Genomic DNA, 13,233 nt, shown 5'->3' with positions numbered 1-13,233 from the left:
TGGTGCAGCATGTTGGCAATCCAAGTTATACCATTTTTCAAATAATAAATTCTAATTCTTGCAGAAATATATTAGTCTCTTCGGTGTGAAGAATCAACAGCAGCAACATATCAAGTGATGTGTCAGAGACTGAGAAGAGTTTTAACCAGAGATCAGAATCATGGATTTTGAACCTGAATGTTAGTTTTTCACGTGCTCCAAATATCAGAGATAGAACTGTGTACCTTGTCCAAAATAGGCTGAGCCCTGGGAATAACTGATAAACTGAAGTATAGTGTAAATCTGTGAATGACGAACATTATTGTGCCTACATTAACCTTTGAAATTCATTATCAGAAAAAACAAATACTAAAAAAAGTTTAACTTGCTGCAGAATTCTATCTTTTACAACCTTCACTCATCTTAAAATCTAAATGTCAGTAAATGTTTAAATGAGGATTTACAATCATACATCTGTATATTGTTTGGTTTCACGTAACTTAATAGACAATCCCATTTCATGCTACTGCTTTTTATGTACTAAATGGTTAAATGTGCCTCTGAATAATTTCCAAGGGTATTTTTTTTGAAGATTCAAACATAACCCAAGATTACAAGTGGTTTTGTAGATTTTATCACACACATGTGCATAATTTAATCTCCAGCAGCCCATTTTGTTTATGATTTATTCTAAAATAGGAACTAAACTTATGAACAGATTCTACAAACCTGCCTATATGTCATTTTTTTTCAAAATAGAATCTGAACCCTTCCGTAAAACAGTAACTCACCCTGTATTTGTCCATTAATATAGCCAACCACGGCTTTACCGACTGCATAATATCCTTCAACAGATGTTCTCCACTTCTGATCCATCGTGAAAGGTCAGATTTCCTACATGAATAGATCGCCTCACTTCTGGCTGCAATAAATAGCTAGAAAAGTAGCTCTGATCCAATGGTTCCTGTTTTTGTTAAAAAAATCTATTGATTAGATCAAGTAAAAGCGCAGACAGAAGTTTGTTCAAAGTTATGACAGTACCAAAAACATTCATAATATAAATCACACACATCATTTAATGGACAAATGGATCAGATTTTCCCACTTTGTTTACTGAGCTATTCATCTTAAAAGGATATGTCAGTAACTGACTTATGCGATGTAATTAAATCACTTCTCCAGCACAGATTGAACTGGAGTCTGTCTAAGACATGATGACCAGACATTTCAAACAAAAATTTAAAGTAGCATACAATAGAACTGTTCCAAATAGCTCCCATGATCAGTCCTTAGCAAACTCTCTCCCAGTAGAATAGCAAAGTGTGTATATGTGGGTATGACGGGTTCAATTATTCGTCCACCTTCTCTGCGAGGGAGGTAGCCACTTCATGAGTTATGACTGCTTCAGGTTACATTTTGGGCTTCGACTGCAGCAGGTAATTCAATAGCAAAGACATGTAGTCCTGAGTATGTTGTGTTAAAAGTCTCCATAACCCCATCACCCCCATTCGTCTCCACTGGCTACCACCTCCCAGAGGGTAGAGTTCAAAATCCTCGTCCTCGCCTTCATGCCCCTTCAAGGCCTTGCCCCTCCCTACCTCTGTGACCTGCTGACCCTACATCAACTTGTCTGCTCCCTCTGCTCAGCAGGCTCTGGCTTGCTCCACATCCCCCGCCTGGCCTGTCCCATCATCGGCAGCCAGGCCTTCAGCCTTTCTGCCCGCACCCTTTGGAACTCCATCCTACATTCCCTTTGCCTCCTCCAAGGCGCGTCTCGATAACCTCCTCTTCGACCCAGCCTTCAGCCGCCCTCCCTGCCCTCTAACCTCCCTTATCACAACCCCCAGGTTGGATCAAAATCCCCGACTGTCCAGTGGCTTGGGAAGTGGCTTTCCCGACGTGAAAAGTGCTTATACAAATGTAATTTTGTATAATACTGAAAGTTGAGATGTCATTCTGAAGCAGAAACTGAAGTTCAACTTTACCATTATCTCAACCCAGGATGTCTCATTACCTCAAAATACCATTTCAATTTTTTTTAAAAAAGATGTTCCTCACACTGATATTTTTATGGTATTATGTTTGCTGTACTCTTGCCATTATAATGTGATGGTAATCATGCTTTTTGTAATAATCCAAGAAAAGTACCAATTGTCCTTGGACTTTTCTTGCTCCTGAAACAGAAAATCCTTTCCATAAGGGAAACAATTTACAAATATTTGTATTCTCAGTTCTATCTTTAGACCTTTTCAAGCTGTATTGTACTGTAGTGCCTTTCACCTGAGGTAACAAGTTGTTGCTGTAGATCTCCAAACAGGAACACTACCCATACTCAGGCTTGCTGCATTTATGTAACAAGATTACTCCATATACTTTGCATCTTACAATTGCTAATATTCTTTTCTTTCCATCTTTCACCCACTGGAGATGAGCTTTTTGTGCATTACAGAGAACAGCAGAGCCCAGATCCCAAGATAAAATAATGGGAGCTAGAGCCAAATATACTTCCAGTGAAGTCTCGCAATTAACGACAGATGTATAATACAAATTTATGTTTGAATAGTGTTTTTCGCGTCGGAGGACATCCCAAATTGCCTGAGCTACTGGCTGGACACCCGAACTGGGGTTAGGAGCTGAGGGAAATGTGAGGCGTAAGATGTCAGAAAGCACAGTCAAAGTGATACATCTTGAGATGGGATGTTGAGCGAGGGAGGGAGCATAAACTGGCTTTCGTGTACTGATACGTGTTTTACTTAACTGATGTGCTCACTGTATATAATGGATTAGTAAAGATTTTTTCAGGGGCACAAATCTCATTACTGATTGTCAAACTTTGGAAGTGCTTTAATGAAGCAATTCTTCTTGTTCTACAATGCGTTAAGGCTTCTACGTGATTTCAGTTGAAAGACCTAGAAGACTTACTAAATGTATTGCTTCCCCAAGCACATACAACAAGAGGTTGTTTCACAACCAGTCATTTACCGTGCACTGTAGAAAATTGTAGTAATTGGTACAGCCTGTGACATTTTGGTAGAAGGATGGGTATTTACTCAAGTCACCGTTCAGCAGATTATCAAAAACCTGAAAGATAAGCAGCAATTGAAGAAAATACAGCACACTGAAAGAAGTCACTTTCTGTACATAATAATCCATTAGCTATTTACCTTCTAAAATAGCAAAGGTTGAGACTTTGACTATGATTGCAATACTTTCTCAATAGGAATCCTCATCAATTGTTTATAAAAAGTTTTACAATGTCCCTCTGAACTTCTGTGATGTAGTTATAACTGTAACTTGTTCCTGAAGTACATGTAGTGACATTGGTGCCTAAACACTTAACGAAGCTACATGTGTGACCAAATATTCGAAGTAGAATGCTTACACCCTTACATTTTGTTACCCCAAATTGTACTACATGCAAATGCTGCTGTATATACTCAGCTGGTCTGGTACTAGTTAGTGAATGGCTGTCATTTCTCAACCAGCCTGCAGAAATAAAAAGCATGTCGATGCCTACTGTGGTAGAGTGCTGATGGAGCCCTGGACTGAAATCAGATGAGCATGTCTCACAATCCTCACCTGACCTGAAATGTCAGCTGCCCTGGGGAGGGAATGGAGGAGACCAGCACATAGAACTTACACTTTTAAAACAAAATGACTTTTTGGAAACAAAGAATAATTGTTTTCACCAATCGTGCACGAATGAGTTTGAAGATGGAATATTAATGGACACGGGAGCCGAGCAACAGAGTACAATTAGATTAGGTGACTCGGAGCAAAGTTTCAGTAAAATCGATAAGACGTCCCCTTTCTTTGTTGTAAAATGCTAATTTTATGGTAGTGTTCTTCTTTAACCAGCTTTTGGCTGGTTGCTGGTCGAGAAATAGCTAGTGAAAGCTGCTCCCGAGAAACATCGTAGCAAGAGTTGAAGTCATCTAACCAACCAGGATAATTAGTTGATAAACGTCACAGCATGAATGCTTTCAAGCAGCAAAGGCTTGCATAGTAACTACACAAAAATAATTGCTCTGCAGACAGTTAATGGTTGCCATACACAGGTAGTGGGGTTATCCCACTTCCCTCTTTTCCCTCCTCTCTCTCTCACTGCCCCCTCCTCATATCACCCATCTACGAAACTAGATCCTTATTATGCTCTTTTTTTTAAACTAAAAACAGCTGGAATGTGGATATGTTTCAAGATGAATGGAATTATGAAATTCAAAAACATCATTGCTACACAAGAGGATGTAACCTATACTTAAGTCAACATGTGTTGAATTCAAAGAGTTAGCTATCCATAAGATAAAACAGCATTGCAAACTTACAAGTTTTTGTACGTGTATTGGAAAACTATTCTTTAGCAATGTGGTCCAGGATTAAAGATGAAACATTCCGAAAATAAAGGTTTTCGTAGCAGAAAATTTCACTCAATCAACAGAGTAAATGGGGGCCTCCTTAAAGTACAACAGGCTGCAATTCAGTTCTTTAGTTATGTGTTGCCAATGCCCCTTAGAATCCAGATCTTATTGTGACCATTACTATTTAATGATCTCTTGACCATTTTGAGTGACTGCACAAGGATTCTATACATCACTCAGGATTGTTTTTGTTGAGAAACAAAGATCACATTACACTTTTGAAAATGTTTGGGGCGGAAGAAAAGAGAGAGATTATTTGAAAGTCAGAAAGCTGATTACTTTTAAACTAAACAGTATGCCATTTAGCAACACACATTTGACCTCCCATCGTGCTCCCCCTGACCTTCAACTCCTCAGATGTTTTTAATTTTAAGACCAAGACCAAACCACTGATACATACTTCAAAGGCTTTAACCCATTTCTTTTGCTTGATGTAGCTTACTCCTAGGTCTGACTGCTGCTGGACCGACTCCTTCTGCCTCTTGTCCACAATCCCAATCTGGTACATGAACTCCGCATAACCACCCAACATCTGTGCAACAGACACACAACAAAGGAACAACCTCGTGTCACTGTACAAAACTCAGTTTCAAAAAATGTACAATAGAGGTTTTTCAAACTCAAGGACTGTAATCAGCATAGTCAGCAAGGTATAATTTAAAGCAATCTAGTAGTTGCTGACTGGATTGCCATATGGTAAAAATTAAGAGTCTTGAAGTTTTAAGGAAGTTGTCTGAGAACCAACTTCCTTTTATCTTGATAAAGCTAAATTACAACTGAAGTATCCTGTTTAATTTATAACAAAACCACACTTACTACTTCAGGATCACACAGTCCATCTCCAATGGCTATTCCCTTGAAGTTGATCTTTACTTTGGCAGCAGGGTTGTGGGTATGGATGTAGTACCCAACTGCAGGCACATATTTACCAGCATAAGACTGAAGACATTTATACAATGAAAAAGAAATAATAGAAAACAATAAGCTTGAACACATGCACAAATGTTTCTACCCACTTGGGTGATCTGACCAATACCACAAATTCTTTGAATCAACCAACTAAAATTAAGCTTTCAAATGGGAACCTAAATAGATGCAAGTGCTATAAAATTATCCAATAGTTTTTAAAACTCAGGTCCAATACTAAATCACTATAAAAAGTGCTACTTTCACTCTGCAAGCAAATGTAATAGGGGAGAACATTTAATAACTATGAAACATTACAGATACACAATTTGACAACTAATAAATATTTAATAACCAATAAGCTATAAAATACATAACATATATAAAAAGGAAGAAAGAGTGAAAACATCACCACCACCACATTACATTTGTAGAGTGCCTTTCACGTCGGGAGGACGTCTGAAGACACTGGACAGTTAAAGAGATTCGGACCTGTGTTGGGAGGTTGGGATCAGGAGGGGTGGAGGGCAGAGAAGGTCGGTGGGTGACCAAACGCGAGGTCGAAGAGAGTCTTGAGATGTGCCTTGAAGGAGGCAAGGGAGAGAGCAAGGTAAAAGGACTATGGGATTGGGTTCCAAATTCCAAAAGATGGGTGCAGAGAGTTTGAAGGCCATGCCGATGGTGGGGTTGGCCGGGCGGGAAACATGGAGCAGGCCGGAGCTTGCTGAGCGGAGGTAGTGGACAGGTTGATCTGGCGTTAGCAGATCAGAGCTAGGAAGGAGCAAGGCCATGAAGAACTTTGAATGTGTTGACAAAGATTTTGAACTCTATCATCTGAGGGATGGGGAGCCAGTGGAGTCAGGTGCGGGTAGGGGTGATGGGATCACAAGCCTGGTGCGGGACAGGACACGAGCTGCAGAGTTCTGGAGAAGAGTTAGAGGCTAGATGTAATAAATGCATGGGTTTCAGCGGCCTGAAGGGAGAGACAGTGGCAGAGCCAGGCGATGTTGCAGAGGTGGGGGGAGGCAGAGCGTGTTATGGTATGGATATGGGGTAGAAAGAACATTTAAAAGTCAAACAAGATGCCAAGGTTGCAGACTGACTTAGCTAGGTGGAGTGTGAATCCCTGGTTGGTGATGCCGTCAGCGAATGAGGTGAGCAATCGCTGACAGGAGCCAATCATGAGAACCTCGATCTTGTTGACGTTCAACTGTAGAGAGTGAACTCTCATTCAGGAGATGATGTCTGACAGACATTCTGTCAGGACAGCAGGGGTCCTGGAGTCGAGGGTGGAGGCAGAGAGATAGAGTTGGGTGTCATCCGCATACATGTGGAAATTGACCCAAGAGGAAGCAAGCACATGTTGAACATGAGAGGACCAAGGACAGAGCCCTGAGAAACACCGCACGAGAGGTTTGTGGAGACAAAGTGGAGACTGTGTGAAATGTAGGATCTGAACCAGTCAAGGATGATGAGAGGTGGTAGAGGAGAATCAAGTGGTTAACAGTGTCAAAGGCAGCAGAGAGGTCAAGGAGGACGAGGAGACATTTGTCACTATGACCAGGGCTGTTTCGATTGGAGGAGTTCGTACGGGGAGTGGTGGGAGAGGAAGGAGCGAAGCAACGACTCATTCAAGGAACTTGGAAAGGAAAAGGAGGTTGGAGATAGGATGGTAATTAGAGAGCAGGGATGGGCCTAGAGGGTTTTTTTTGAAGACAGAGGTGATGATGACTGTTTTTGTAGGGAAAAGCAGGGAATGCGGAGGGTAATAGATGTAAACAGATGAAGTTTATATCATTAGGCATTTCTTGCAAACCTTGATAATGTATCCAATAAGTAATCCCGACTGACAGAACAATAAGGTCTTGGGTGGAAAGTTATTTCACTCACCTCTCCTGTAGCGTAGAAATCATTCTTCTGATACTCGTGGAATATCTGGAAAAACTGGATGAGAGCACTGTGTAGACAAGAGATCAAAATTAAATGTTGCACTTCATCTAAAGAAGTTTTAAACTGTGATAGCCATTTAGTCAATTCTGAAGGAGCAGTTCCGGTCTAAAATGTAGAATTTGGTTCTGGGAGGTGGAGGGCAGAAAAAAAAGAGTAGGGAAGGCTTTGCTCTCCAATCCAGCTAGAACACTTCATGTCTGATACAGATGGTAGGAATATGGAATCTGAAAGTCATTTGAAAAATACTCTTGTAAGAGACATTCACATACATTATGAGTGAATATTTTTTAAAAAAAGCAAAAACACATGCTTTTCTTATTGCATGGTTTTACTTCATGCGGAGGAGCCATTAGAACAGCCTGTTCATTATTGGTGAACGATCCAGCATTACAAATCAGTATCTGTACAACACAAGAGCAGACAGGGAGAACTTATGTCAGAGGGACTGTAGGCAGAGATGCTACAATGCATGAAGAGCGCTACATAAATGCAAGTTGTTCTTGTTGCTGTATGGGAGAATGGTAGCATTTTGAAATGCAATAAAGTTGATTTAATGCAAGACAATTTAGGAGATTAGCCAATGCTGATTCTGCAACACAACAAATTTTAAAACTTTGCCTGCAAAATACACAGTCACTACAATTTATGGTAAATCCTGTGAATCGCTTTGAGATGTCCTCTTGACATGAAAGGCGCTGTATCAAATGCCAGGATTATTATTAAAAATGTGAGCAGCGGAATTCGATAAGGGCAAGGGGGAAAAAAACCCAGAAATTTCCTACATGACTTGTTTGTCCTGCTCTTGAAAACAGTGGAAATAAAGTAATCCTAAAGAAAAACAGCAGCAAAACTGAATAATGAAAGCAATCAAGATAAATAGTTTGAAGTGATTAATAATCCTGGTGTAACCTAAATAACAGTATGTGGAGCATATCCCATTCAAACATAGCAATTGACTGTTATTTGTATAGGGGAATATGCTCTCCATAATGGCTTCTGCAGGGAAATTAAAATGACTGTTCAGTTTTCTCATCATACAGTTGAGGTATTTGAAAAGGTGAATCGACTGATCAAATTCTAAAAACAAAAGTTTTAAATGATTTTGTATTGCAAAGAAAGTGACAAGAAATAAAGAAGCTTAACCTGTACAGATCCCTCCCTACATCATCTTCATTTTGTGCATAGCATTCCTTTTTGTCAGTGAAGCTGAATCCAGTGCCCACCTAGTTTCGGGAACAATGAGAGATTAGTCAAACCAAACTGATATCGCCAACATAAATGCACCTCTCTTACTATTCTACTTCACTCAGTTACTTTCAGTCTGAACCTTTTTGTGCTACATGCAGCCCATAATCATTTATGCACACATGCACACACTCACAACCAAAGACTGAAATTGTATCTACAGATTAGAGTTGTGCATTAACGATTAGCCTTGTTCACCCTCAATGAAGCAAGTCACACTCGCATAATATAGTTAGAGATCTTCACCAAATTATATATTGGGATGCATTATACACAATAATTTTTACACTGATTTTCAGAGTCAACTTTCAGTATCCGCATTGCAACTGACTCACAACAATCATAGAAAATTTATATCCACCGATTACAGAGTCTCTTTTAAAGGCCACCAAAGGTTACTTTCACGCTCAACCACGTGGTCAGGCTGTGATTGTTGTCTGTTACCCTCGATATTGTGGCAGTGGAGTCACGTCACAGTGGGTACTTTAGTCTTACAGTTGGGGATGACAATATGGTTTTCATATATTATGCATAATCTGTGTATAAATTTAGGAGTTCAGTAGCAACCCTCTTCAATGCAGCAGATTGAGCCATCTGATTTTAAAATGCAATATAAAATCTAGAATCATAGATTTGACAACATAGGAAGCCATTTGGTGCCTGTTCGTCTATTGGAGCGAAGCATCCTAATCCTAATGACCTGCATGTTCCGCATAACCCTCCTTATTGTCTTGCTTCAAACATTTATCCAGTTCCCTTTTAAAAGTTATAGTCTTAGCTTCAATAGACGCTTGTGGCAAAGCATTGCATTTTCTAATAACCCTCTGCATAAAAACAATTCTGCTCTCTATTTCCATGCATTATTTGCATCAGATGCGTTCATACCCATGTTTGTATTATCTGCAAATCCAGCAGTGTCATCTATAAACTGGCATGAAATAAATGTTATTGACTTGCATACTAAAAGTTCTGAATAAGAGAAATTCAAATTTTGTATTTATATTCCTCTAATACTTCTGGAACCTCAGAACCACAAATCTAGGAATTTCAACTAGCCAGCTCTAGAATTTTCTTTTTTAAAAAAGATCACACAATTCTTTTTAACGTGTTTTATTGATAGCGATTCTAGACAGTCCACACGGTAACAGACAACAGTCACAGCCAATCCATGTGGCTGATGGAAATACAAACAATACCACAGAACAATAAATGAGAAAACTTACTGGGTTATCAATATACAACATGGAGTATTTTGATGTCCATGATACCTTCCTTGCCTCCACTAGATTCAAGCATTTAAAAAAAAACACATGTTAAATTAAACTAGTAAAAACATCTGAATTTAAACCATAGAAGATTGCATTCTTCTGATGCTAGCTTCTTAGGAGCAGCAATCAATTTATTTTTGTTGTACTCATCCAGCCATGTCGAATAGAAAAACAGAAAGTTATAAAAGGGAGATTACCTTTGACAAGCCTGTTCCTTCATTCTCTGAATGTAATCTCCCCTCTTTCAAAAAAGCACTCCTAACATATCTCTTTGATCAACATCTTTGTCATTCACTTTGTGGTTCTTTACTCTGCACAAATTGGCTGCTGTGTTAGTCCTAAAAAACAGTCACTCCACTTGATAATAAATCCAGTGAAGTACATGGAATCATCCTTCTGACGTGAAAGATGCTATATTAAATGCAAGGATTGGGGATTGATATTATCATGTTTGAACCTGTTTTCCTGCTCAGTGTCCATCACTGTATTTCTCAAGTGTTTCAAAATATTCTTTTATATGAGAGGCATCATATACATGTGCAAGCTATGTATGTGCCCAGTAGTGCCTGGTGCTTCAACCCCTTGGGGCTTCCTGACTGGACTTACATAGTTCACCGAAATCTATGAGAGTACATGGCATGAAGACCAAACATGTAAGCAGACTGGTCTCAAGACCATTGTTTTAATGGTATTAACAGACTTGTCTTGGTTGATTGTAACAATAAAATTCATCTTAAGGATTGTTTTGCAAGAAGGTCAAATATAATATCTTGCGATAGAATCTTAAAAGAACCCAAAGATGGCAGCTGCCAACAGCTCAGGTTCTTCTTAAGATGAATTCTATACTCCAGGTAAAAGGTGATCAGCATGACCAAATTTGATTGGGAATGGGTTGAAAACAGTCCGAAACAAGCACCTGTGAAGGGTGGATCCTGCACTGGTTCTAGGTCTCCTGAATATTGAAACCTACTGGACAGATCAGTCACTGGGGGCAGGAATTCTTCAGACAAAGCTCCTGTGAACCTTCAAGCAAAGTCCTAAAGGAAAGGGGGGTCCTAGCTGGACAAGCAACAGGAAAGCTTGCCAGACAGTAACAGTGCTCTCAATGGCAAACTATGCTGTTTTAGCTGGTTAAACTCAGCAGTACCCCATCACACACTCTGAGATCCCCAAGCCTTGGGTCTTGCCAATCTGCGCTTAATACTATCAGGAATTAGATAATTGGAATGTGTCCCTCCAGGGAAAGAGTGCACATTCTATTCCAAAATGCAGGAATGTGTAGATGGGATACATGGAACTCTGTTTGTTGTGGATACTCTTAAGCATGGTGATGGGTTTCTGCATTTGTCAGACAACCGCGCCCCCCCCACACAGAAAAAAAACTGCTGGACCCCCCCAGCTCTAACAAACCAATCATTTAGATATGTAGGTAGTGCACTTAGTGTATGGCTGCGAGCACAGACAAGTAGTTTATGATGATACGAGATGCTGAGATCAGTTAGAATGTAAGAATTTTTCCACTGGTAGTTTACATGATGAAGTGAGTCAAGTGCTTTCTAAAGGACATCTTATCATGATGTAACTACCTGCTAGTTACTCCTGAATGAACCACATCAGTGGTAAACTGTTTCATGAATTCTGTATGTGACTCAGACAAGCAAGGAAGCAGGATTCAACTACTTGCATTTATATAGCGCCTTTCACACAGAATAGAATCAGGAGCCATTGCAGTGGTGGGGTTGGATACCAAACAAAGGAGAAAGGGGAGGGAAATGTGACCATTGGCGCAGTTGAAGCGGTAGGATTTATAGGTAGATAAAGAGGAGGGTGAGGTGGGGGGATTGAGGCAGATTGTTTGAGAGGTTAGTGGTGTAGCGCCTGAAGGCACGGGCACTGACTGTGGCACGACAGGGTTAAGGGACGCACAATGTCTTTTGTATGAAGATGTTCACGGACAAAGAAGAAAGCAAACAGCAAATAAACAGCAATTGGCGTTATCTCACACAACAAAATATGTTGCAACATTTATTTTGGGGTCAGCCTCAATGTCATCATTTTCACAGCCGTGGTGACAGTGGAACAGGAGTGGATAATTCTCCATGTATCCCCCATTATTCCAAAGCAAATGGCAATTGTTTCCAGATTCAACTATGGCATTTTTTTTGGAGCGGGGGGGGAAAGAGGGGCAAAAAGGACCAGCCAAACAGATCTTTTGTAAAAACAACGCATGATTCTGGTTGGTCTCTTAATTAATGACCGCAAGATGAACTTTGTTTTAAAAAAAATTCAGCATCAGTTTGTGAGCTGTAAACATTTCAGTTAAACAAAATAATCCAATACACTATAAATCCAATACTTTTTTTAAAATCAACCAGGGGATTTATTACAAATAGGCTTTTTCAAAACATTGATTTAAAAAAAAGTTAAACATTTAACATGGATTTGGGATATCCAGATAAAAACAGCTGGTTTATTAAGATCAAAGTCAGACTTACGTGTAAGGTTTTCAGCAACAACATAAGGACCATGCTCGACAAAAAGCCCAAACATCGATGTCCCTCCAGGGCCACCCTGAAGCCATAACAGCACAGGGGCTGTCTCTGGCTGAGTCTGTAAAAAGAATATGCGTTACATAGATCTACAGCACTAAAATAGCCCAGCCAGCTCAACTAGTACATGTGGTGTTTATACTCCATAAGAACCTTCACCCATTTTAATGCACCCTCCCTCCCTAGCCTTCCCCCAATACCCACCTATTCACTTCTCTCTCATATACTGTATATGCATTGAGGTTCCTCTTAAATGCATTGATGCTTTTTGCTTCAACTGCACCTAATGTGTAGAGGTTCCCCCTAAACTCTTTTCGATCTGTTACTGGCTACCTTGTATTTAAGCCCCTGTGCTATGGACTTGCCAATAGAAGAAAACTGTGTCAATTATTCTAACCAAACCATTTCATAATTTTAAACAACTCTATCTGTTCCCTTCGGATGCATCTCAACTCCAGAGCAAGAAGCCCTAAACTGTCCAGTCTTTCCTGATAGTTTGATAATGGTGTCATAACTTAACAGTAAATTATGAATATAAACATTAAAGTAACAAGAGAAGTTCTAGAAACAAGCAAGAAAAACATATTAAATCTCCTAGATAAAGAACATTGTAAATTTCATCCATGACATTTATTTTGTAAACCAAATAAACAGGCAAGAACATATGTAGGAAAAAAAAAGGTTGAAAGCAGGTTATATTGTTGACTATACATTCCAGGAAAACTACTCCAAAGTAAGGAACCTTTAAAAAATGCTGCCTAAGCAACAAGGTCAAGATAGGGATCATCGCATAAGTCATTTTTACCATTGTTCCTGATCCAGTAAAACTCTGATCCAGTAAAAAACTACTAGTGTCAAAACGCAAAGAGATCACTTTAATTGCATGAACAGAAAAGCATTTAGATAAGGTCAGTACTT

The 13,233-nt window shown here is 39.6% G+C and overlaps 1 protein-coding gene across 1 annotated transcript in view; it reads right to left on the bottom strand.

Annotated features, from left to right (window-relative positions):
• cpvl (carboxypeptidase vitellogenic like) overlaps positions 1 to 13,233 on the bottom strand; it is a 69,893-nt gene that overhangs the window by 18,112 nt on the left and 38,548 nt on the right. The window contains 9 exon segments of the mRNA XM_042332339.1: positions 771 to 838; positions 841 to 943; positions 2,962 to 3,060; positions 4,798 to 4,929; positions 5,214 to 5,336; positions 7,194 to 7,260; positions 8,397 to 8,476; positions 9,722 to 9,780; positions 12,262 to 12,376. Coding sequence (XP_042188273.1) covers positions 771 to 838; positions 841 to 943; positions 2,962 to 3,060; positions 4,798 to 4,929; positions 5,214 to 5,336; positions 7,194 to 7,260; positions 8,397 to 8,476; positions 9,722 to 9,780; positions 12,262 to 12,376 — 846 coding nt within the window.

This window comes from Callorhinchus milii, unplaced genomic scaffold (assembly GCF_018977255.1).
Source record: "Callorhinchus milii isolate IMCB2004 unplaced genomic scaffold, IMCB_Cmil_1.0 Scaffold2, whole genome shotgun sequence".
Taxonomy (NCBI): Eukaryota; Metazoa; Chordata; class Chondrichthyes; order Chimaeriformes; family Callorhinchidae; genus Callorhinchus; species Callorhinchus milii.
Note: the sequence above shows the minus strand (reverse complement) of the source record. Positions and strands in the feature narration are given on the sequence as shown.